The 24506-nt window shown below is 49.4% G+C and overlaps 2 protein-coding genes across 2 annotated transcripts; one reads left to right on the top strand and one right to left on the bottom strand.

Moving 5' to 3' along the window:
- Window positions 1-1361: 1361 nt before the first annotated feature.
- Window positions 1362-12023, bottom strand: LOC132209275 (twinkle mtDNA helicase-like). The gene is made up of 3 exons (XM_059644405.1): window positions 11375-12023; window positions 6307-7626; window positions 1362-1606 (listed from the first exon to the last, which is right to left on the bottom strand). Exons 2-3 carry the CDS (start codon window positions 7619-7621, stop codon window positions 1362-1364), a joined length of 1560 nt encoding a protein of 519 aa, XP_059500388.1. The 5' UTR covers window positions 7622-7626; window positions 11375-12023.
- On the top strand, window positions 11500-16972 carry LOC132209276 (large ribosomal subunit protein mL43-like; the record flags this gene model as incomplete). The annotated part of the gene is made up of 3 exons (XM_059644406.1): window positions 11500-12263; window positions 14719-14825; window positions 16856-16972. Coding segments are annotated over exons 1-3 (355 nt in total), but the record flags the coding sequence as incomplete, so codon positions are not given.
- Between the last annotated feature and the right edge of the window lie 7534 nt (window positions 16973-24506).

Genomic DNA, 24506 nt, shown 5'->3' with positions numbered 1-24506 from the left:
CTTCTTCCCACCCAGTGGCAGGACATGGTTACTGGTGATGGTATAAACTAGGGAGCTAGTCTCCAAATCTGTGGAGAGAACTAGTTAAAGAAATTACAGTTCTGTTAAATCAGGAGCAACAGTCAGGACGGCTGCAAGACAGAAGACGAGAAAGGACTCAATAAAACAGGGGGCCAAAGAATGATTATTCAAGTACAATCTGCATTGTTCTAATGTGTATCTGCTTCTCAAGTGTGCAAAGATGGTCATATTCTCTATCCTTCATTGCCTGGTGTAGAATCTTCATAGAATCACTACAGCGTGGACACAGTCCATTCAGCCCATCAAGTCCCTATTGACCCACCCTCTACCCTATCCCTGTAACCCTGCATTTCCCATGGCTATGTGCCAACTCAACACTGCTGCCTCACGGCGCCAGGCTCGATTCCATTCTCGGGTGACTATCTCTGTGTCAGAGTCTGCACATTCTCCCCGTGCCTGTGTGGGTTTCCTCCGGGTGCTCTGGTTTCCTCCCACAGTCTAAAGATGCGCAGGTTAGGGTGGGGTGACCGTGCTAAATTGTCCCACAGCATCCAGGGATGTGCAAGTTAGGGTGGACTAACTGGGGAATGCAGGAGTCACAGGGATAGGGTAGGGGGAAAGAGTCTGGGTGGAATGCTGTTCAGAGGTTTGGTGTGGACTTGATGGGCTGAATGGCCTGTTTCCAGCACTGTAGAGACTCTAAGTTCAATGCCCTGAAGTGGATCTCTCTATCTATTTCCCCCGTCCCCCACTGCCTCTCCCACCCCTCTCATTCTGGTAATGAGCGGAGAGTCAGCGATGGATTCTGTCCTGACACACAAGCGCGGGTACTTCCCACAGCAGCTTGGCCACCAGGAAAGGCTCACAAACAGGAGGCAAAGACCCGGCGCTCTCACTCACAACTCTCACCTTACCGCCATGTGCCAGCCTGCAGGCCGGGGCTGTGCCAGAGGCAATTAAGGTGCGGGTTCTGTCAAAAGGAAACAAGGTTAACGTACTCAAAGTGAGAGTGACTGTCCTCAGAGTTTCAGTACTGGTGCTACAACCCTCCAGGACCTGTGTACCATCCTAATACTGGCCTCTCGCACAGTTCTGCTCCTGATCTCTCCACTGCGCAGCCACCTAGGCCTCAGGCTCTAGAACTCCCTCCCTGACCCTCTCCACCTCTCCTCATCGGGGTCACTCCCTGGACATTCTTCCCTCCTGCACTGAAAGTCACACAGTGCAGGAGGGGCTCTTCGGCCCATCAGGTCTGCGCCAACCTATTGGCTTCCTACCCTTGGGAGGACTAACTGTGTGAAAAACACAAAGTGGCCACTGAGTCACCCCGGCCAAATACTTTACTTGATGCTGTGTTGGCCATGAAACGTCATGAAGTACAGCGGCAGGTTCTCGAACTTGTCCGCCCACTCGTCGTACTTCTCCAGCTGATCGTCCAGGCGCTGCATCGCAAACTGAGTCAGCATAATCTTGGCCAGACGCACATTGTTGATCTCAAAGCTTCCCCACAGGGTGTTCACACCTTGGATACAGAGGTCCAGGGCATACTCACTGATGAAGGTGGTCTTCCCACTGCCTGTAGACCCTATTGACAAGACAGAGTTGGGCGTTTATGATATGCCAGCTCCCAGTTTGGTTGCCCTGGGTTACCCAGTCCCTATCAAACACAACCACTACAGAGAAACACAGTATGCCTTTGATGTCAAATGTCATTGTGAACCTGAGTCTTAAAAAGCCATGAGTTATGGGGAGGCGCTGGCCCAGTGGTTTTAATCGCTGGGCTGTTAATCCAGAGACCCAGGTCATGTTCTGGAGACCTGGTTTCGAATCCGGCCCACGGCATTTTGTGAATTCAATTTTTTTTAAATATCTGGAATTGAGAATCTAATGATTAACTTGAATCCATTGCCAATTGTCAGGAATAACCCATCTGGTTCACTAATGTCCTTTAAGGAAGGAAACTGCCATCCTTACCTGGTCTGGCCTACATGTGACTCCAGACCCACAGCGACGTGGTTGACTCACAACTGCCCTCTGGGCCATTACAGATGGGCAATAAATGCTGCCTAGCCGGCGACACCCACATCATGTACTAAGGTAAAGACAATGTTGTCATAGAGGACAATAGGGCTGCTCTCTCATCAGACAGGGACATTGGGTGATGGTTTAATTTGAGGGTCACTACGTCCCAGACAAGAGGAGAGGTTGAGAGGGAGACCCCCTTCAGGGCAACCTCTGCTGGTTGTGGGAATTGAACACACACTGCTGGTACCAGTCTGTTTCTGAAAACAGGTGCCCAGATAAACTGAGCTAACCTACCCCATTACACACCCCAAGATCTCAGTACCAAACTAAAACATGGACTTATCTAGTTGCTCTCCCCCACCCTTTGCGAACATTCACTGGGATCGTTGACCAAACTAACTGTGAAAACTGAAACTGCTGGAAAATCTCAGCAGGTCAGTTCTGAGGAAGGGTCAACAGACCTCAAATATTAATTCTGATTTCTCTGCACAGATGCTGCCAGGCTTAGTCATAGTTTTACAGCATAGAGACAGATCCTTCAGTCCAGCTCATCCTTCCCGGCCAAGTTACCCAAACTAAACTAGTCCCATTTGCCTGTGTTTGGCCTATATCCCTCTAACCTCTCTCCTATTCAATTACCGAGAGTCACATAACATGGAAACAGGCCCTATGATTCAACTCATCCAAGCCAACCAGACATCCAAATCCGACTGAGTCCTATTTGCCAGCATTTGGCCCATATCCGTCTGAACTCTTCCTATTCATGCACCCATCCAGATGCCTTTTCAATGCTGTAACTGTACCAGCCTCCACCACTTCCTCTGGAAGCTCATTCCATACAATGAAAAAGTTACCCCTTGGACCTTTTTTCAATCTTTCCAAAGTCACCATAAACCTATTCCCTCTAGTTTTGGACTCCCTCACCCCTAGGGTAAAGACCTTGTCTATTCACCCTATCCATGCCCCTCATGATTTTATAAACCTGTATAAGGTCATCCCTCAACCTCTGACGGTCCAGGGAAAATGGTCCCAGCTTATTCAGCCTCTCCCTGTAGCTCAAACCCTACAACCCTGGCACCATCCTTGTAAATCTGTTCTGAGCCCTTTCAAGTTTCACATTTGTTTGCAATATTCTAAGAGGGGCCTCACCAATGTCCCGTACAGCTGCAACATGATGGCCCTACTCCTATACTCGATTACAACCGAAAGAACCGCAGATGCTATAAATCAGGAAGAAAAATAGAAGTTGCTGGAAAAGCTCAGCAGGTCTGGCAGTATCGGTGAAGGAAAAAGCAACATTAATCCCTGCCTCAGGTGGGAAAATGTCAGGTTATACGCAGAAAACAGGGAGGTGGGTGGGGTAGGGAATAGATGACAGAATAGAGCCCAAAGCGAGAGAAAGACAGTTGGACAAAGGAGTTGCTAATGATCAGATTGGGACAGTGAACAGTTGTTCATGGGGACTAACAACAGGGGGTGTGTAATGGCAGGCTGTGTGGTAACAAGGCCTGGTGTGTGGGGTGGGGGAGGGGGATGCAGGGACATGGGAGAGTTTAGGCCCTAAAATTATTGAACTCAATATTATGTGCAGAGGGCTGTAGGGTCCCCAAGTGGAAAATGAGGTGTTGTTCCTTCAGCTTGTGTTGGGCTTCACTGGAACACTGCAGCAAGCCAGAGACAGAGATGTTGGCCTGGGAGCAGGGTGCTGTGTTAAAGTGGCAGGCAACAGGTAGTTCAGGGCCCTTTTTTGTGAGCAGAATGTAGATGTTCTGCGAAGCGGTCACCCAGTCTACGCTTCATTTCCCCAGTGTAGAGGAGACCACATTGTGAGCAGCGAATGCAGTAGACCAGATTCTGGGAAGGGCAGGTGAAGTGTTGCTTCACCTGGAAGGTATGTTTGGATCTTTGGATTCTGGGGAGGGAGGAGGTAAATGGGCAGGTGTCGTACCTTCACCAGTTCCAGCGGAAGGTGCCATATGGCTATGGGGAGGTGTTGGGGGTGAAGGAAGTGTGGGCTACATCCTAGAGTTCTGAGGGAGGTGGCTGAGGAAATAGCGGAGGCTTTGGTTGTGATCTTTCAAAAGTCACTGGAGTCAGGGAAAGTCCCAGATGATTGGAAAATTGCTGTTGTAACCCCCCTGTTTAAGAAAGGATCAAGGCAAAAGATGGAAAATTATAGGCCGATTAGCCTAACCTCGGTAGTTGGTAAAATTCTAGAATCCATTGTCAAGGATGAGATTTCTAAATTCCTGGAAGTGCAGGGTCAGATTAGAACAAGTCTGCATGGATTTAGTAAGGGGGGGTTGTGCCTGACAAACCTGTTAGAATTCTTTGAAGAGGTAACAAGTATGTTGGATCAGGGAAACCCAGTAGATGTTATCTATCTAGACTTCTAAAAGGCCTTTGATACAGTGCCTCACGGGAGGCTGCTGAGCAAGGTGGGGGCCCATGGTGTTCAAGGTGAGCTACTGGCTTGGATTGAGGATTGGCTGTCTGACAAGACAGAGAGTTGGGATAAAAGGCTCTTTTTCAGAATGGCAACCGGTGACAAGTGGTGTCCCACAGGGTTCAGTGTTGGGGGTGCAGCTGTTCACCTTATATATTAATGATCTGGATGAAGGGATTGGGGGCATTCTGGCGAAATTTGCCGATGATACAAACATAGGTGGACAGGCAGGTAGTACTGAGGTGGTGGGGAGGCTGCAGAAACATTTAGACAGTTTAGGAGAGTGGTCCAGGAAATGGCTGATGAAATTAAATGTGAACAAATGCGAGGTTTTGCACTTTGGAAAAAAGAATACAGGCATGGACCATTTTCTAAACGGTGAGAAAATTCGCAAAGCAGAAGCACAAAGGGATCTGGGAGCGTTGGTCCAGGATCCTCTAAACGTTAACTTGCAGGTGGAGTCCGTAATTAAGAAAGCGAATGTAATGTTGCCGTTTATCTCAAGAGGGTTGGAATATAAAAGCAGTGATGTGCTTCTGAGGCTTTATAAAGCTCTAGTTAGGCCCCATTTAGAACACTGTCCCCAATTTTGGGCCCCACACCTCAGGAAGGACATACCAGCCCTGGAGCGTGTCCAGCGGAAATTCACACAGAATTTTACGGCGATTTACACGGATGATCCCTGGAATGGTAGTTTTAACGTATGATGAATGGCTAAGGATCCTGGGATTGTACTCATTAGAGTTTAGGAGGTTGAGGGGAGATCTAATAGAAACTTACAAGATAATGTATGGTTTAGAAGGGGTGGACGCTAGGAAGTTGTTTCCTTTAGGCGGGGAGACTAGCACCCATGGGCACAGCCTTAAAATTAGAGGGGGAAATTTAAAACTGAAATGAGATGACACTTCTTCAGCCAGAGAGTGGTGGGCTTGGAGAATTCATTGCCGCAGAGTGCAGTGGAGGCCGGGACATTGGATGCTTTCAAGGCAGAGATCAACAAATTCTTGATCTCAGAAGGAATCAAGGGCTACGGGGAGAGTGCAGGGAAGTGGAGTTGAAATGCCCATTAGCCATGATTTAAATGGCGGAGTGGACTTGATGGGCCAAATGGCCTTACTTCCACTCCTATGTCTTATGGTCTTATGGACCAGAGTGTTCCGCAGGGAATGGTCCCTGTGGAAGGTGGACAAGAGAGGGGAGGGGAGTACGTGTCTGGTGCTGGCATCTCGCTGAAGGTAGTGGAAATGGCATCTGATGATCTTCTGGATGTGGATGGTGGTGGGATGGTAGGTAACCTTCAACAGAGTCTAACCCATCTACTGCACTTCTGCCCGCATCCCCTGTCTTCTCTCCCGCAACAGCGATAGGGTTCTCCTCATCCTTACCTACCATTCCACCACCATCGACAATACACAGACTAATAAAGGCAAGCGTACCAAACACCTTCTTCACTACTCCTACCTGTGACTCCACTTTCAAGGAACTACGAACCTGCCCTCCAAGGTCTCTTTGCTCAGCAACACTCCCCAGGACCTCACCATTAAGTGTATAAGTCCTGCCCTGATTTGCCTTTCCAAAACGTAGCACCTCACATCTATCTAAATTAAACTCAATCTACCCCTTCTTGGCCCATTGGCCCATCTGATCAAAATCCCTTTGCATTCTGAGGTAGCCTCCATCGCTGTCTTCTACACCTCCAATTTTGGAACAGTGGCTTTCTTTTTGTACGTTGCTGACCTGCAGTGGTTTTCCAGCAATTTCTGCTTTTGTTTCAGATCCCCCAGTGTCCCTACTCCCTTCAGTGTTATCTTTACCTGTGAAAACCGTCAGCTCCCCTTTGCGATGGCCTTTGAGGAGTTTGTTGAGGTCAGGAAAGCGCTGCCACTTGATACCGGAGACCTGCTCAACGTTGGCCAACTCTCCAAAGACCTCGTCCCTGAGCTGACGGAAGGAGATGATGGACTTGTGGCTGGCCGCCATGGCGCTCTTCACAATCTTGCCCAGGTGGAGACCAGCCCCCAGAGCCTCGAGAGGGCAGGGCTGCTGCTCGCTGGGCCGCACCAGGTAGCACCGCTTGACGTTGAGCTTCCGGGCGAAGATCTTGGAGGCCTCCCAGGCCCGGAGGTCGCTGCCCAACCACAGGGTGATCCTCTTGAACTGCTCAAGGTATGGCAGGAGCACAGGCGGCAGGCAAGTGACCCCGCGGGGCAAGGAGATGCAGGGAAGACCGGTGGAACAGCTGACCGCCAGGCAATCAGTCTCTCTGGCGGTCAGGACGAGCGCCGTATCCTTCCTGGACAGGACATGGAGGCCAAAGAGGTTGTTGTAACGGCCTGCCCGGGGTAGCGTCATTGCTGTGTAGTTTAGTCGTTCACCATCTCGCTTGGCAGAGAGCAGCTTCAGGCCTTTCAGGCCCGAGTCTCTGCCTCCGAACCAGGGGAACACTAGACTCCCAGAGGCCTGGCAATACCTGACGCTCAGCTTCCCCAGGGTGGCCTCGGGAACCTTCTCGATCCCGAACACGGCCTTGACCGACTGCACCACATCCCGGGGCAGGTCTGGCAAGGCCACTGCCCCGTCCCAGATCCTCCGGGCTTCGCTCAGCTCAGCCTCCCACTCGCTCAGCTCCCAGTCGCTCTCCGGCACCTCAAGCCGCACGTTGGGGCCCAAGCTCTGTCGGCCTTCCTTCTGCATCACCTCCAGGCAATCCTGTAAATCCCTCCAGCTGCCCTCCAGCAGGCTCTCCTTGCACACGAACCCTCCTGTTGTCTTGTCGATGAACAGGGAGAAGTTCTCCTTCGCGGTCACTGCGCTCGGCCCAGGTACTGTGCTGGCGAACGGGCTTGGTGCCTGGAGGCAGCTGTAACCGTCGTGGAACGGGACTCCCTTGGCTCGGAGGTACTGCCGGATCTCGGTCACCGTCACCAGAGAGAAAGCAGCCGTGGGCTCGTCTGGGCCTTGGTTCTTGCCCTTCCCACTGCCCCTGGAGCAGAAGGTGAGAGACGGGGGGCTGCCCAGGGGAGAGGGCAGCCTCCAGCCCCTTGGGTGCACCGATGCCCAGCACCCACTCCACCACGACAGGCTCGGCCCCCGAACCGCGACGCGTCCGTGGTGAAACACGCACAGCATGCTCCCTGTGGGCAGAGAAAAGAAACCGAATGAATGACAGCAACAAACTGCATTTCTGTAGCACCCTTCGCACAGTGAGAATGCCTCCCAACCCCAACATCCACCGCAGCCACTTCCCAAAAGGGGATGTAGTCAGACTGGATCCTAACACGAAAGGTGGATGATCTAAAACTTGACTAAGGAAGGTTTTTGTGGGCCAACGAGAGAAATTACTGGTGAAACTCAGCAGACCTGATCCCGCCAGCAGACAGCTGCACAACTGTTCTGATGAAGAGTTACCCAGACCCGGGACATTAATTCCATTTCTCTCTCTCTCCACCGATGTTGCCAGACCCACTGAGCTCCTCCAGTGTCTGTGTCAGACTCCCGATATCTGCAGAATTTGCCATTATTCGAAGATTTTTCAGGAGTTTCTTGAAAGGAGAGAGAGAATCGCACAGCTCAGGGCTTAAAATGTTGACAGCTGGAGGAGAGAGATAATGGGAACTGCAGATGCTGGAGATTCCAAGATAATAAAATGTGAGGCTGGAGGAACCCACTTTGAACCAAATGAAGATCCCAAAGCTGAGATTGCAGATGATTTGAAGAGCATTACAAAGCTCAGGAGGGACGGGGCCAATGGAGGAACAGAATGTGAGCGTGAGAATATCATATTACCCTCTGTCCTTGACCCCACATCGTACACGGAGATAGAACCCCGACCTGTTGGCTCTACAGCTCCAAGCAATTCACACTTCGAGGTGAGGGTTAGTGATCCCCGCTCCCTACAGTAATATCTGCATCATCAGCCTCACTCACGCCTTTCTCAGAACCTCTAAAAACAAAAATTCTGCACTCAGTCTCACCGTTCTCCCACCATCTATAAACTCTGAGTGGCAAAGTATACCATCTACAAGATGTACTGCGGAAATATGTCAAACAGCCCTAGAGAGCGCTTCCCAAACCCAACATCACTTCCATCTAGAAGGACAAAGGGAGCAGATACATGGGAACACCACCCCCAACAAGTTCCCCTCCAGGCCCCTCCCAATCCTGACTTGGAAATATAGCACCGTTCCTTCACTGTCGTAGGGTCAGAATCCTGGAATTCCTTCCTTCAGGGCATCGCGGGTCTACCTACATGGGACTGCAGCGATTCAAGAAGGCAGCTCACCACCACTGCCTCAAGGGGCAACTAGGGACGGGCAGTAAATGCTGGGCCCAGCCAACGATGCCCACATTCTCGGAGTGAATAACAGGTGCCAAGTCACCCTATGCCCCACTAGGCTTACACCATTCTCAAATTCCCCAAGTGATAACCATTCTATCCCTCAGTAACAGAAGCTGCTCATTCCCATCAGGAATGTGCACCTTATGTAATCATAGGATCCCTACAGCATGGAAGCAGGCCATTCAGCCCATCAAACTCACACCGATCCTCTGAAGAGTATCCCACCCAGATTCATGCCCCCATTCCATCCTTTCCATGTGACTCTGCATTTTCCATGGCTAATACCCCCAATTTACATATCCCTGAACACTACAGGCAATTGAGCCTGGCCAATCTACCATAACATTCACATCTTTGGACTGTGGGAGGAAACTGGAGCACCCGGAGGAAACCCACGCAGACAGGGGGAGAATGTGTAAACTCCACACAGTCGCCCGAGGGTGGAATCGAACCTGGATTCCTGGTGCTGCGAGGCAGCTGTGCTAAACACTGAGCCACCGGACTGCCCCATGATGTGTTCTCCTGCTACCAACTTCATGAACCCCCTGATTTAGTTCGACTTTAGGCAAAGAAGCCATTCAGCCCCTCAAGCCTGTACCATGTTTCAATGAGAACACAACTCAATTCTTCTCTTCTTGGATAGATTTTGAAACAGAACCACAGACACTGCACGCGTGATAAATGAAAATTAAAGGAGTTTCTTTTACAGATGGCCCTAGTGACCTTTGTTTAGTCCTGGCCAGGACAAGAAGATCCAAGTTCCTCAGAATGACGATAACCAACAACCTGTCCTAGACTGCTCAAGTTGATGTGACAGTCAAGAAGATACAACAAAGCCTCTTCTTCCTCAGGCGGCTCAGGAAATTTGACACGTCTATAACATCCCTCACCAACTTCTACAGATGCCCCACTGGAAGTATACTGTCCAGGTACATAGCAGCCTGGTACAGCAACTGCTCTGCTCAGGACCATAAGAAACTACAGAAGGTGACAAAATGAAGACCTGGATGAACACAGCAGGTCATAAAGCATCAGAGGAGCAGGAAAGCTGACGATTCGGGTCAGGATCCTTCTTCAGACCCGAAACATCAGCCTTCCTGCTCCTCTGATGCTGCTTGGCCTGCTGTGTTCATCCAGCTCCACACCTTGTTATCTCAGATTCTCCAGCGTCTGCAGCTCCTACTATCTCCAAACTACAGAAGGTGGTGCACACAGCTCAGACCATTACGGAAGCCAACCTTCCATCCATAGGCTCCATCTACATGGCTCGCTGCCGTAGAAAGGCCGACAACATCAAAAAAGACCCATCACACCCCGGTAACGATCTCCTACATCCTCTTCCATCAGGCAGAAGATACAGAAGCCTGAACAACACACCAGCAGGTTCAGGAACAGCTTGTTTCCAGCTGCTATCAGCCTGGTGAATGGACTCTAGCATCAAATAATGTAACCTGTACACTGCTGAGTCTTTTTGATCTGTACATCCTTTGCTTGCTGTGAGCTGCCTGTACCACCCGTAAAGATTAGATCAGATTCCCTAGAGTGTGGAAACAGACCCTTCAGCCCAACAAGTCCACACCGCCCATTGGCGCATCCCCCTATACCGCACACACCCCTGAACACTATAGGCAATTTAGCCTGGCCAATCCACTTAACTTTTCACTGTATTTCGGTACACGTGGCACTAAAAGAAAAATCAATCATTGGCTGGGAAGCTCCTGTTGACGATCAGTTTTGCCTCCGAACCACCAGATGGTGGGTTTAAACTCCGATGAAGCACAAGGACTGACATGTTGGTGCAGTACCAGGGTGAGTATAGACTGTCTGAGGTGCATGTGGGTTCAGGTAGGCGTAAAGACCCAGCTGCAGTGAATGGGAGAGAACCAATCGAGTTAGCCCAAGCCTCCTGGGCAACTTTTATCTCTCAATCAGTAGCCCTTATTTCCACGTTGCTGCTTGTACCCACTTTAACTTGCCGAATTTGCGACGTGACATCAGCCACTGTCCCGACAAAAGCACTCCATTCGCTGTTCGGACTTTGTGTGCGGTGGTCATGTGAGGGGCTATACAAATGCAAGTCAGTCTTTTATCAGAAAAGTGTGCATCAACATTTCTCTGGGTCTTAATAGAAAATGGGAAATAAATGGGAGAATAAAAGTTATTGGCGATGAACTGTGCATCTCAGGTTAAGTCGCCTTCTGTTAAAGCTGGGAACGGAACTGTTTACAGACACGAGGAGATAAACTGTAGGAATAACGTACCTCAAAGACGTTTTCCATCAACCGAGCCCTAAACTGCACCCGAATCGAGGAGGGTACAATATTTTTCCCCTGGGATATTTTAGCATTGCTGTGTGGGAATCTGTAGCAAACCGCTTCTGTGGTTTGCGCGGTATAAATGCAATGGGTCACCTTTACATTGCTTCGCTGTTAAAACAGAGCTGCGCAAGGCGTATGGTCAAATAATTTAAGTAGCCAAAATTTAAAACCGATCACATACGGGGAGGGGAGAGAAGATAGAGGGTTTGTTTGCACACTACCTACCGATCGGGTTATGCAAACGCCGGCGTTATCCCTCCAAATTCGCTCGGCTGCCCTCCCCTGGGGCTTCCACCCGGCGCATGGTAAACTGGCGAAATTGCAGGCACCGGGATCCACCGGTGGCGGCGGCGGCTGCTGCTGCTGGAAGGAATCTGTCACGGAACTCCACGAACCCAAGACAGCGAGGGAGAGATGGAGAGTTTGCATTCAGAGCGGAATGAGCGGCTCCGCGCCCACGTGTAGCAAACGGGGGGCAGTGTAACAAAATATGTAACAACTTGTGTAACAAACTGTGTAACATACAGTGGGCCGCCCGCCTGGCGGCGCGCGCTGCGGAACCCTGGCCCGGGGATTTGGAACGTTGACCCGGGAACTGAGTTACCACGCGCTGCCTGACATTATATCGAAGGGCATCCCTTTGCTTGTCTACGTGTGGAACCCCTACTGCAATTATCTATCCAGCTCTCCCATCCGTTATATTCCCTTCTTGTTGTTTGCAATGTTTAGCACTCCTCACGTCCCACTTTTGTTTTAATTTTGCGTTTTTTTTTAAAAAAAATAAACAAATTGCATCGCAATGCATATTTGCTTTTCCAACGTTACAAGTGCAGTTTTGCTTTTATTCCCTCTCCCGAGTGTGCAGCTTCACTAATGGGCCCATCTGCACCGAAAGGAAGGAAGAGCATTGCTGCCGGAATGGTTTGAGTGGTGCATCAATGTAATTGCTTCCTGTCGCACCGTTGAGAGAGAGGGGGAGAGTCATGACGGCGAGAGGGACTGCTAGCCGTTTTCTGCAGAGTGTCCTGCAGAATGGAGTGGGCAGGTATATCTGCCAGCTGAAGAGAGTCACTCTGGTCTTCAGTAAAGATGCCCCCAGCAGCAGAGGGGTCAGGTTAGTACGAATCTTATCTCATTGCTCTTTCCCAGTTTCCTCTAGTGCCATAGAGTCGTACAACATGGAAACAGACTCTTAGGCCCAACCCGTCCAAGCCAATCCTGAATTAATCCAGCAGGCCAAGCACATCAGAGGAGCACAAAAGCTGACGTTTCGGGCCTAGACCCTTCATCAAAGAAACATCAGCTTTTGTGCACCTAAGATGCTGCTTGGCCTGCTGTGTTCATCCAGCTCCACACTTTGTTATCTCGGATTCTCCAGCATCTGCAGTTCCCATTATCTCTGACCTAAACTAATCCAGTTCCATTTGCCAGCATTTGGCCCATATCTCTCCAAACCCTTCCTATTCATCTACCCATCCAGATGCCTTTTAAATGTAATTGTACCAGCCTCCACCACCTCCTCTGGCAGCTCATTCCATACACACACCACCCTCTGTGTGGAAAAAGTTGCCCCTTAGGTCCCTTTAAAATTTTTACCCTCTCACCTTAAACCTGTGCCCCTCTAGTTTTGGACTCCCCCCTACCCTACAATACAGTGTCAATGCAATATCCTTCTCTTGTCGCTTGTGCCCCATTGTAGGAGTACAGTGAAAGAGAACTTGGTGATTCGTCCTAACAGGCCCCTCATGACCTTATAAACCTCTATCAGGTCACCCCCTCAATCTCTGATGCTGTAAGGAAAATAACCCCAGCTTCATCCAGCGTCTCCTTAGAGGCTCAAAGCCTCTAACCCTGGCAACGTCCTCATAACCCTTACAAGCTTCTAGCCCCTTCTTTCTTTCTCTCTCCCTCCCCCAACTTCTTCCTTCTCTAAAACACTAACCCATTAAATGTAATTTGTCCCCAAGGACAAGCATCAGAATATTCCCCTGACCTTCGAGCAGGAAAGCGTGGGACAGAAAGGGTTGAGATAGGAGATGGCTGCCCTCGATGGGAAGTAATGCTGATGGTTGCATGATATAATGTTCTATAGTGTTTCCCTTTGGGACTGAGGAATGGGAAGGAAGAGTTTCAAACAAAAGCATTCACCAGATATAGGGGTCCCAAGCAAGACTTCTTTGTCATCTTAACTTCTCTGCCCAAGGATAAATATATGGATCATAGTGGAATAGTTTACGTTAGACAGGCTACAGTTTGGCTTCACAGGTCGGCACAACGTCGAGGGCCGAAGGGCCTGTACTGCGCTGTCGTGTTCTATGTTCTAAGGTGTGTGTTATCCAGACCACCATACCTCATGGATAGGGACCTCCTAAGTACTCACACGCAGACATCCGCTCCACAAATGCGCACATCGACCACAAGCTTGCATTTAATTTTTCCACTTTCTTTTCTACATATTACTGGAAGGGAAAAATACCCAATTTGTTTGCACTTTGGGACTTAATTTATGGGAAAGGTGGCTTTTTGCTGAGAGAGATGGTCATCCTTTAATTTTCTGTAGCTACAGGCGATCACAGTTTGTTTTTTTTTCAATTGCATCCCTCCCCATTGAAGTCTATCTATTTGAAGTTTTGCTGACTCTACAGGTGTGGCATTCCTTGGGTTCACACAGGGACTTTTAATTGGGGCGGCCACGGTGGCTCAGTGGTTAGCACTGCAGCCTCACAGCGCCAGAGACTCTGGTTCCATTCCACCCTCGGGCGACTGCCTGTGTGCAGTTTGCACGTTCTCCCCGTGTCTGTGTGGGTTTCCTCCCACAGTCCAAAGATGTGCAGGCTAGGTGGATTGGCCATGCTAAATTGCCCGTAGTGTTCAGGGGTGTGTGGGTTATAGGGGGATAGGTGTGGGTGGGATGCTTCAAGGGGCGGTGTGAACTTGTTGGGCCGAAGGGCCTGTTTCCACACTGTAGGGAGTCTAATCTAATCTAAACAGTGAATTACATTATCGGGCATTCAAAGGAAACGTTATTTAAAAGTTCACTATTTATGTAAGTAATGTAGGGTTTGATTCCAACACCAATACACAATCCAAACAATCATTGCGTACAGGTGAGGCCCTTCAGCCCATTGAGCCTGCACAGACAAAAACTACTGTAAATTGGCACTAGTCCCACTTTCATGCACGAGGCCCATAGCCTTGAATGTTCTAACACTTCAAACGATCATCCAAGTACTTTCTAAAAATTGAGAGATTTCTCACCTCAACTCCACTCCCAGGCTCGCATTCCAGACGCCCTCCACCCTCTGGGTGAAATTCATTTTCCTCAAACCTGAGGATCCTGCCTTACCTTTGGGACAGGTTTGTAACTGAATGACGGACTGGCTGTTGTCCAAGGCCACAGATTTGGAAGGTGCTGCACGGGACCTTTGTGGATGTTACAGTTTGCAGCTGCAAGGTACTGGTGCTGGAGGAAGTGCATGTTTAACATGGTAGATGAATGTATTGATTATTAGCAACAGGGAATGTGTACATCTAATGTATCTCCTTCTAATGCTCCTTGGCCTCCACAGAGAGTTTGTTGAAGAAGGCGTGGTGGACTTTGCGAAGCGGAATCCTGGCATGGTGGTTTATGTCGCCGTGAAACGGTGTAATGTTCCAAAGCTGGTTGGGGAATATCGTAAGTATCAGGAACACTCTTCGCATCCCCGGTTAGAAGTTCTGTCCAGGTAATGGTGCTGGAAAGTCCTGATCACCCCCAGATCTGTCCTGACAACTTCCTGATTAGTCACCAAGCCTCCAGTCATGTGACTATATCTTTTACGTTTCTCTCATAGGACGTGGGGGTCACTGGCTGGGCCCAGCATTCATTGCTCTGTCCCGAGTTGCCCCCTTGAGAAGGTAGGGATGAGCTGCCTTCTTGTTACAGAGATAGTAGGAACTGCCGATGCTGGAGAATCTGAGATAACAAGGTGTAGAGCTGGATGAACACAGCAGGCCCAGCAGCATCGGAGGAGCAGGAAAGCTGACATTTTGGGTCAGGACCCTTCTTGAACCGCTGCAATCCATGTGTAATAGGTTTGCTGACAGTGCCCTCAGGGAGGGAATTCCGGGGTTTTGACTTAGCAACTGTGTAGCAATGGTGATATATTTCCATGTCAAGATGGGGATTGGCTTGGAGGGGAACTTGAAGGGGATAGTGTTCCCGTGTATCTGCTGCCCTTGTCCTTCTAGATGGAAGTGGTTGTGGGTTTGGAAGGTGCTGTCTGAGGATCTTTGGTGAATTGTTGCAGTGCATTTTGTAGATAGTACACACTGCTGCTACTGAGCGTCGGTGGTGGCGGGAGTGGGATGTTTGTGGATGAGGTGCCAATCAAGTGGGGGCTGCTTTGTCCTGGATGGTGTCAAGCTTCTAGAGTGTTGTTGGGGCTGCACCCATCCAGGCAAATGGGGAGTATTCCATCACACTCTTGGCTTGTGCCTTGTAGATGGTGGGACAGGCTTTGGTGTGAGTCAGGAGGTGAGTAACTCGCTGCAGTATTCCCAGCTTGGAAATCCTACCCAAAATTTTGACAGTGAAGCTAACATATCAGTCTCGGTCCCAGCACCAACCTGTGCTTCAAGGCAACGAAACAAACAAGATTTTTCTCCCATGGCCAATTGTGACAACCTAGTTTTAGTGTGACTGTCTCTTGCCAACTCCTCCTCTGTAGAGGATGGGTACTGGCCATGGGTAGATAATGCCCATCTCTATATTCCAGTGTCTCAGTGTATGAAGTCTATTTTAACCATCTGTACCAGCAGGAAGAGTGGGTGGCTGTTTGAAGCACAGAGCTTGAAAATTCAGGGTTGAAGTCTTCCAACAGCTTCCTGCCTGTCCTGGACAGGAAGATCAATTGAGATTCCTGGTCAGTTTTGTGAAGGAGCGAACATTGGAGTCTCTCCCATCATTGGCCCACTGCTACTGCATGCAGGATAGAAGCTTGGTTAGGGTTGCCTTGAGGAGTTCGTTGAATGTATCCATGATAGTTTTCTGGAACAGTATGGAATGGAACTGATGAGAGAGGAAGCTATCCTAGATTTGGCCCTGTGTAATGAGACAGGAATAATTAATGACCTCATAGTTTGGGATCCTCTTGGTAAGGGTGATCACAGTATGGTTGCATTTAGAATTCAGATGGAGAGTGTGAAGATGAAATCCAATACCAGGGCCCTGTGCTTGAACAAGGGAGACTACAATAGAATGAGGAAGGACTCGGCTAAAGCAGACTGGAAACAAAGATTTTATGGTGGGACTGTTGATGAGCAGTGGTGGACTTTCAAAGCAATTTTTCAAAGTGCTCAGCAAAAGTATATTCCAGTGAAAAGGAAGGACTGTAGGAAAAGGGGTAATCTGCTATGGGAGTCTATCAGATTGAAAGAGAAGGCATGCAAAAAAGTGGCCAAAAATAGCATGAAACTAGAAGTTTGGGAAAACTTCAAAGGTCAACAGAAAGCCACAAAAAGAGCTATAAAAAAAAGTAAGATAGTACATGAGAAAAAACTAGCGCAGAATATAAAGACAGATAGCAAAAGTTTCTACACATATATAAAACAAAAAAGTGGCAAAAGTAAACATTGACCCTTTAGAGGATGAGAAGGGGAATTTAGTTATGGGATATGATGAAATGGCCGAGGCATTGAACAGGTATCTTGTATCGGTCTTCACAGAGGAGGACACTGATAACAGGCCAGTAAGTGACAAAGAGACGAAGGTAGGTGAGGACCTGGAAGCAATCATGATTACAGAAGAGGTAGTGTTGGGCAAGCTAATGGAGCTACGGATTGGTAAGTCTCCTGGCCCCGATGGAATGCATCCCAGGATACTAAAAGAGATGGCAGGAGAAATAGCAGGTGCATTGGTGGTAATTTTCCAAAATTCACTGGACTCTGGGGCAGTCCCAGCAGCTTGGAAAACAGCAAATGTGACACCACTGTTTAAAAAGGGAGATAGACAAAAGACGGGGAAGACCGGTTAGCTTAACCAGTGTAGTGGGGAAGATGCTTGAGTCTATTATCAAAGAAGAAATAGCAAGGCATCTCGATAGAAATTGTCCCGTTGGGCAGACGCAGCATGGGTTCATGAAGGGCAGACAATGCTTGACAAATCTGGTGGAAATCTGTGAAGACGTTGTGAGCAAGGTGGACGATGGGGATCCAGTGGATGTGGTGTACCTAGATTTCCGAAAGGCCTTCGATAAGATGCCGCACAAGAGGCTGCTGCATAAGATAAGGATGCATGGCGTTAGGGGTAAAGTATTAGCATAGATAGAGGATCGGTTGACTAACTGGAAGCAAAGAGTGGGGATGAATGAGAGCTATTCTGGCTGGCAATCAGTGACTAGCGGTGTGCCCGAAAACTGAGGCCACAAGTATTTACAATTTATATAAATGTTGGGGACCACGTGTAGGGCATCAGAGTTTACAGATGACACTAAGGTGGGTGGCAGAGCACAGTGTGCAGAGGACTGTGAAACTTTGCAGAGGAACACAGATACATTGAGTGAGTGGGCAAAGATCGGGCAGATGGAAAAAATGTAAATAAATGTGAAATCACACATTTTGGTCGGAGTAATAGTAAAAGGGATTATTACTTGCATGGTAAAAAGTTTCAGCACGCTCCTGTGCAGAGGGACCTGGGTGTCCTTGCCCATGAATCCCAGAAGGTTGGTCTGCAGGTACAAGAAGTAATTAGGAAGGCAAATGGAATTTTGTCCTTCATTGCTAAAGGGATTGAGTTTAAAAGCAGAGAGGTTATATTGCAGCTGTACAAGGTCCGGGTGAGGCCACACCTGGAGTACTGTGCGCAGTTTTGGTCTCCTTACTTGAGGAAGGATGTACTGGCACTGGAATGGGTGCAGAGGAGGTTCCCTAGGTTGATGCTGGAGTTGAGGGGTTGGTTTATGAGGAGAGATTGAGTAGATTGGGATTACATTCTCTGGAATTCAGAAGATTGAGGGGGGATCTTATAGAAACATATAAAATTATGAAGGGAATAGATAAGATAGAAGTAGAGAGGATGTTCCCACTGGCAGGTGATAGCCTCAAGATTAGAGGGAGCAGATTCAGTACTGAATTGAGAATGAACTTCTTCACCCAGAGGGTTGTTAATCTAGGGAATTCCTTGCCCAGTGAAGTAGTTGACGCTACTTCAGTAAACGTTTTTAAAGCTAAGGTAGATTTTTTAAACAATAAAGGAATTAAGGGATACGGTGAAAGTGCGGGCATGTGGATCTGAGTCCACGAAAACATCAGCCATGATTTTATTGAATGGCGGAGCGGGCTTGAAGGGCTGAACAGCCTACTCCTGCCCCGAGGGGTGGGTGTGTGTGTGTGTGTGTTGTAAGAGGACACAAGTTGAAGCTCAGTAACAAGGTGGGCAGCATTTGATGAGCATGAGTAGTAACAGTGAAATGTTTAGATTTAATTAATACATGGACTCAAGTACAGGAGTACAGTACAATGTCACCACACATGCCACCATCTTAAGTACGAACATACCAAGGTACAAAATAGTTGGAGAAACAGCCTAACAGCTTAAGCATTACTTTATAGAATAAGAAGAAAAATGAGGAAAAGTTGATGTTAAAATCTTTCTTAATTTAAACTATAAAAATAAAGGAATAAGTTCAAAGCTCAACAGTCTTTGACTGAAATAACACTCTGCACCAAGATTTCTTTTAGTGGGCCGGCACAGTGGCTCAGTGGTTAGCACTGCAACCTCACAGCGCCAGGGATCTAGGTTCGATTCCACCCTCGGGTGACTGCCTGTTTGGAGTTTGCACATTCTCCCCGTGTCTGCGTGGGTTTCCTCCGCGTGCTCCGGTTTCCTCCCACAGCCCAAAGATGTGTGGGCTAGGTGGATCGGCCACAGAAAATGCAGGGTTACAGGGATAGGGGTGAGGCTGATTGGGATGCTCTTTGGGGGGTCGGTATGGGTTTATTGGGCCAAATGGCCTGTTGCCACACTGTAGGGATTTAATGAATTCTCTGAACTTGCCAGAATTGGAGAATGATTGAAAATAAAAATAAAATTAACAAAACCTTAAAAATGAAATACATAGGTGAAGACAAGATAATTAAGGGAGAATTTTTATTGTTTTGTTTTTAAAACCTAAAGAAAATGAGCATTTTTTAAAAAAGGAAGAGGATTGAAAAGAAAAATCGGAGGGGAACAAGCACAGTTGAAATTTTATCATCCAATCTTTGGTGTCAATGCCAAGTGGGATGAAATGAGGATGGTTTTTTTGTTTCATTTATACACTGAATGATGGCAATCTAGAAAGGACTGCCAGGCCGATCAGGGACAAATTCAGCAGCAAATTCCAGAAGGAACATTGAATTAATACTTACAGAAGGGAAAGCTTTAAGGAATGGTGTGGGGAATTGGAGTAATGCACTGTTCTTTCAATATCAAGGAACTTGGCTCATCTCCTAGACACTGGCTAAAAGAGCAGGCAGAAGTTGGGAACTCTGCGACAAGCAACTCACCTCCTGACCCCCCCCAAAGCCTGTCCACCATCTACAAGGCACAAGTCAGGAGTGTGATGGAATACTCCCCACTTGCCTGGATGAGTGCAGCCCCAACAACACTCAAGAAACATGACACCATCCAGGACAAAGCAGCCGCTTGATTGGCACCACATCCACAAATATTCCACTCCCCCCATCACCGACACTCAGTAGCAGCAGTGTGTACTATCTACAAGATGCACTGCAGAAATTCACCAAAGATCCTCAGACAGCACCTTCCAAACCCTCGACCACTTCCATCTGGAAGGACAAGGGCAGCAGATACACGGGGACGCCACCATATGCAAGCTCCCCTCAGAGCCACTCACCATCCTGACTTGGAAATGTTTTGCTGTTCCTTCAGTGTCGCTGGGTCAGAATCCTGCAATTCCCTCCTGAAGGGCATTGTGGGCCAATAGCAGGTGGACTGCAGCGGTTCAAGATGGCAGCTCACCCCCACCTTCTCAAGGGCCAGCTAGGGTCGGGGCAATAAATGCTGGGCCCAGCCAGTGACGCCCACACCCCACAAAATGAATGAGAAATTTGAATTACTGTCTGTGTCACATTGACTCTATTCCTCCTCCAATCCCGTCCGCATACACACAGTTTATTTCGGCACATCCCCTCGGAGGTCATGCTGGCCTCTCACAGTGGGCCAACACTGATCCCCAAGGGCCAAAGGGCCATAATCCTGGGATGGATATTCCCAATAACCAGGGAAGTCCGAGACCAGGGCTTACAGCCTCGGGCAATGGGGTGGACCATTGAGGACTGAGATGAGGAGCAATGTCTTCACCCAGAGGTGGGGAGCCTGTGGAATTTTCTGTCACCGAATATTTTGCTCACAAACACTTTGAATGTTTGCAGGAAGGAGTTAGGTATAGTTCTTAGGGCTGAAGGGATCAAAAGGCATGGACATGGGACTGAGTTAATGGTCAGCCACGATGCTAAGAAATGGCTTTGCTCCTGTTTCTCAGCCGGATTACCCATCTTGCTGGTTGTTTTGACAGATGGAGAGGGGGTGTAGCGAAACAGTGGGGATTTTGCAATGATTGAATTTGCTGACACCCTCTTCATACGCGTACAGAATGCAAATTCCATCCTGTTATATGTTGAGTATTTCGATTTTTCTCCACCACTGTCATGCAGTCTTTGACCACAAGGTGGCAGCCAAACCCAAAGGTAGTTCAGTGGTAACATTGGAAACAGCCTGTGCATGTTGAAGTAGTGTGACCCACTCAGTCGACTGTGCGGGTTAATCCCCCACACAAGCAGCAGTTGTAAATCCTGCCCCCTACCTTCATCCTGCCCCATTCTCCTCCATTTGCCTTGTTTACCATTAGCTATCAATACCACTTCTCTGGGACTGGCGGGGGGGGGGGGGATGGTTTGCCATGATGTAGATTACAGTTTTAGACCCTGCTGGCTTTCTCTTAAGACTCAGTGCAATGTACCTCCCCCACCCCACTCAATAAAACACCCCCCTTCAGAGCATTTACAATTTAACGGTTAGGTAAGAAATTTACAAGTGGGCATGGACAGTTAGGGTGAACGGGCCAGAGTGTGGCAGATGGGGTTTAATGTGGTAAGTGTGAGATTATCCATTCTGGACGAAGGAACAGAAATATAACTTATCGAAATGGAGAGGAACTTCCGAATTCTTCGGTGCAGAGGGATCTGGGTGTTATTGTGCATTAATCACAGAAAACCAGGGCAGCACGGTGGCTCAGTGGCTAGCACTGCTGCCTCACAGCGCCAGGGACCCGGGTTCGATTCCACCCACAGGTGACTGTCTGTGTGGAGTTTGCACATTCTCCCCGTGTCTGCGTGGGTTTCCTCCGGGTGCTCCGGTTTCCTCCCACAGTCCAAAGATGTGAATGTTACGGTGGATTGGCCAGGCTCAGTTGCCCCGTAGTGCTCAGGGGTGTGTCGGTAGGTGAGTTAGCCAGGGCAGTCAGGGTTATAGGGAAAGGGGGAGTTGGTCTGAGTGAGGTTTTCTCCACAGGGTTGGTGTGGACTCGATGGGCCAAAAGGCCTGCTTTCACCCTGTAGAGATTCTGTGATCCTAGGTACAGCAGGCCGTTGGAATTTTGGGATTTGTTGCAAAAGGAATGGAGTGTAAAAATGGGGAAGTGTTGCTGCAGTTGTGCAAGGCATGAGAGAGACTGCAGCAGGAGTATTTAGTACAGTTCTGGTCCCCTTCCTCGAGGAAGGATAAATTTGCATTGGAAGCAGTTCAGAGGAGGTTCACTAGATAAATCCCAGAGATGACAGGTCTGTTTTAGGAAGAGAGATAGAGGAATTTAAAAGTTTGAGAAGAGATCTAATTGTGGCCTATAACATACTAAAGGGATTGATTGACAACATAGACGTAGTGAGGATGTCTGCTCATGTGGGACAATCTGAGTGAGATTGTAACAAGGAGACGGGTTAGTGCCCTGACAGTGTAACAGGGAGAGACGGGTTGGCTGTGCGACTGTGACAGTGTAACAGGGAGAGACGGGTTGGCTGTGTGACTGTGACAGTGTAACAGGGAGAGACGGGTTGGCTGTGCGACTGACAGTGTAACAGGGAGAGACGGGTTGGCTGTGTGACTGTGACAGTGTAACAGGGAGAGACGGGTTGGCTGTGCGACTGTGACAGTGTAACAGGGAGAGACGGGTTGGCTGTGTGACTGTGACAGTGTAACAGGGAGAGACGGGTTGGCTGTGCGACTGACAGTGTAACAGGGAGAGACGGGTTGGCTGTGTGACTGTGACAGTGTAACAGGGAGAGACGGGTTGGCTGTGCGACTGTGACAGTGTAACAGGGAGAGACGGGTTGGCTGTGCGACTGTGACAGTGTAACAGGGAGAGACGGGTTGGCTGTGCGACTGACAGTGTAACAGGGAGAGACGGGTTGGCTGTGCGACTGACAGTGTAACGGAGAGACGGGTTGGCTGTGCGACTGACAGTGTAACGGAGAGACGGGTTGGCTGTGCGACTGTGACAGTGTAACAGGGAGAGACGGGTTGGCTGTGCGACTGTGACAGTGTAACAGGGAGAGACGGGTTGGCTGTGCAACTGTGACAGTGTAACAGGGAGAGACGGGTTGGCTGTGCGACTGTGACAGTGTAACAGGGAGAGACGGGTTGGCTGTGTGACAGTGTAACAGGGAGAGACGGGTTGGCTGTGCGACTGTGACAGTGTAACAGGGAGAGACGGGTTGGCTGTGCGACTGTGACAGTGTAACAGGGAGAGACGGGTTGGCTGTGCGACTGTGACAGTGTAACAGGGAGAGACGGGTTGGCTGTGCGACTGTGACAGTGTAACAGGGAGAGACGGGTTGGCTGTGCGACTGTGACAGTGTAACAGGGAGAGACGGGTTGGCTGTGCGACTGTGACAGTGTAACAGGGAGAGACGGGTTGGCTGTGTGACAGTGTAACAGGGAGAGACGGGTTGGCTGTGCGACTGTGACAGTGTAACAGGGAGAGACGGGTTGGCTGTGTGACAGTGTAACAGGGAGAGACGGGTTGGCTGTGCGACTGTGACAGTGTAACAGGGAGAGACGGGTTGGCTGTGCGACTGTGACAGTGTAACAGGGAGAGACAGGTTGGCTGTGCGACTGTGACAGTGTAACAGGGAGAGACGGGTTGGCTGTGCGACTGTGACAGTGTAACAGGGAGAGACGGGTTGGCTGTGCGACTGTGACAGTGTAACAGGGAGAGACGGGTTGGCTGTGCAACTGTGACAGTGTAACAGGGAGAGACGGGTTGGCTGTGCGACTGTGACAGTGTAACAGGGAGAGACGGGTGGCTGTGCAACTGTGACAGTGTAACAGGGAGAGACGGGTTGGCTGTGCGACTGTGACAGTGTAACAGGGAGAGACGGGTTGGCTGTGTGACAGTGTAACAGGGAGAGACGGGTTGGCTGTGCGACTGTGACAGTGTAACAGGGAGAGACGGGTTGGCTGTGCGACTGTGACAGTGTAACAGGGAGAGACGGGTTGGCTGTGCGACTGTGACAGTGTAACAGGGAGAGACGGGTTGGCTGTGCGACTGTGACAGTGTAACAGGGAGAGACGGGTTGGCTGTGCGACTGTGACAGTGTAACAGGGAGAGACGGGTTGGCTGTGCGACTGTGACAGTGTAACAGGGAGAGACGGGTTGGCTGTGTGACAGTGTAACAGGGAGAGACGGGTTGGCTGTGCGACTGTGACAGTGTAACAGGGAGAGACGGGTTGGCTGTGTGACAGTGTAACAGGGAGAGACGGGTTGGCTGTGCGACTGTGACAGTGTAACAGGGAGAGACGGGTTGGCTGTGCGACTGTGACAGTGTAACAGGGAGAGACAGGGTTGGCTGTGCGACTGTGACAGTGTAACAGGGAGAGACGGGTTGGCTGTGCGACTGTGACAGTGTAACAGGGAGAGACGGGTTGGCTGTGCGACTGTGACAGTGTAACAGGGAGAGACGGGTTGGCTGTGCGACTGTGACAGTGTAACAGGGAGAGACGGGTTGGCTGTGCGACTGTGACAGTGTAACAGGGAGAGACGGGTTGGCTGTGCGACTGGACAGTGTAACAGGAGAGACGGGTTGGCTGTGCGACTGTGACAGTGTAACAGGGAGAGACGGGTTGGCTGTGCGACTGTGACAGTGTAACAGGGAGAGACGGGTTGGCTGTGCGACTGTGACAGTGTAACAGGGAGAGACGGGTTGGCTGTGCGACTGTGACAGTGTAACAGGGAGAGACGGGTTGGCTGTGCGACTGTGACAGTGTAACAGGGAGAGACGGGTTGGCTGTGCGACTGTGACAGTGTAACAGGGGAGAGAC

This window comes from Stegostoma tigrinum, unplaced genomic scaffold (assembly GCF_030684315.1).
Source record: "Stegostoma tigrinum isolate sSteTig4 unplaced genomic scaffold, sSteTig4.hap1 scaffold_794, whole genome shotgun sequence".
Lineage (NCBI taxonomy): Eukaryota > Metazoa > Chordata > Chondrichthyes > Orectolobiformes > Stegostomatidae > Stegostoma > Stegostoma tigrinum.
Note: the sequence above shows the minus strand (reverse complement) of the source record. Positions and strands in the feature narration are given on the sequence as shown.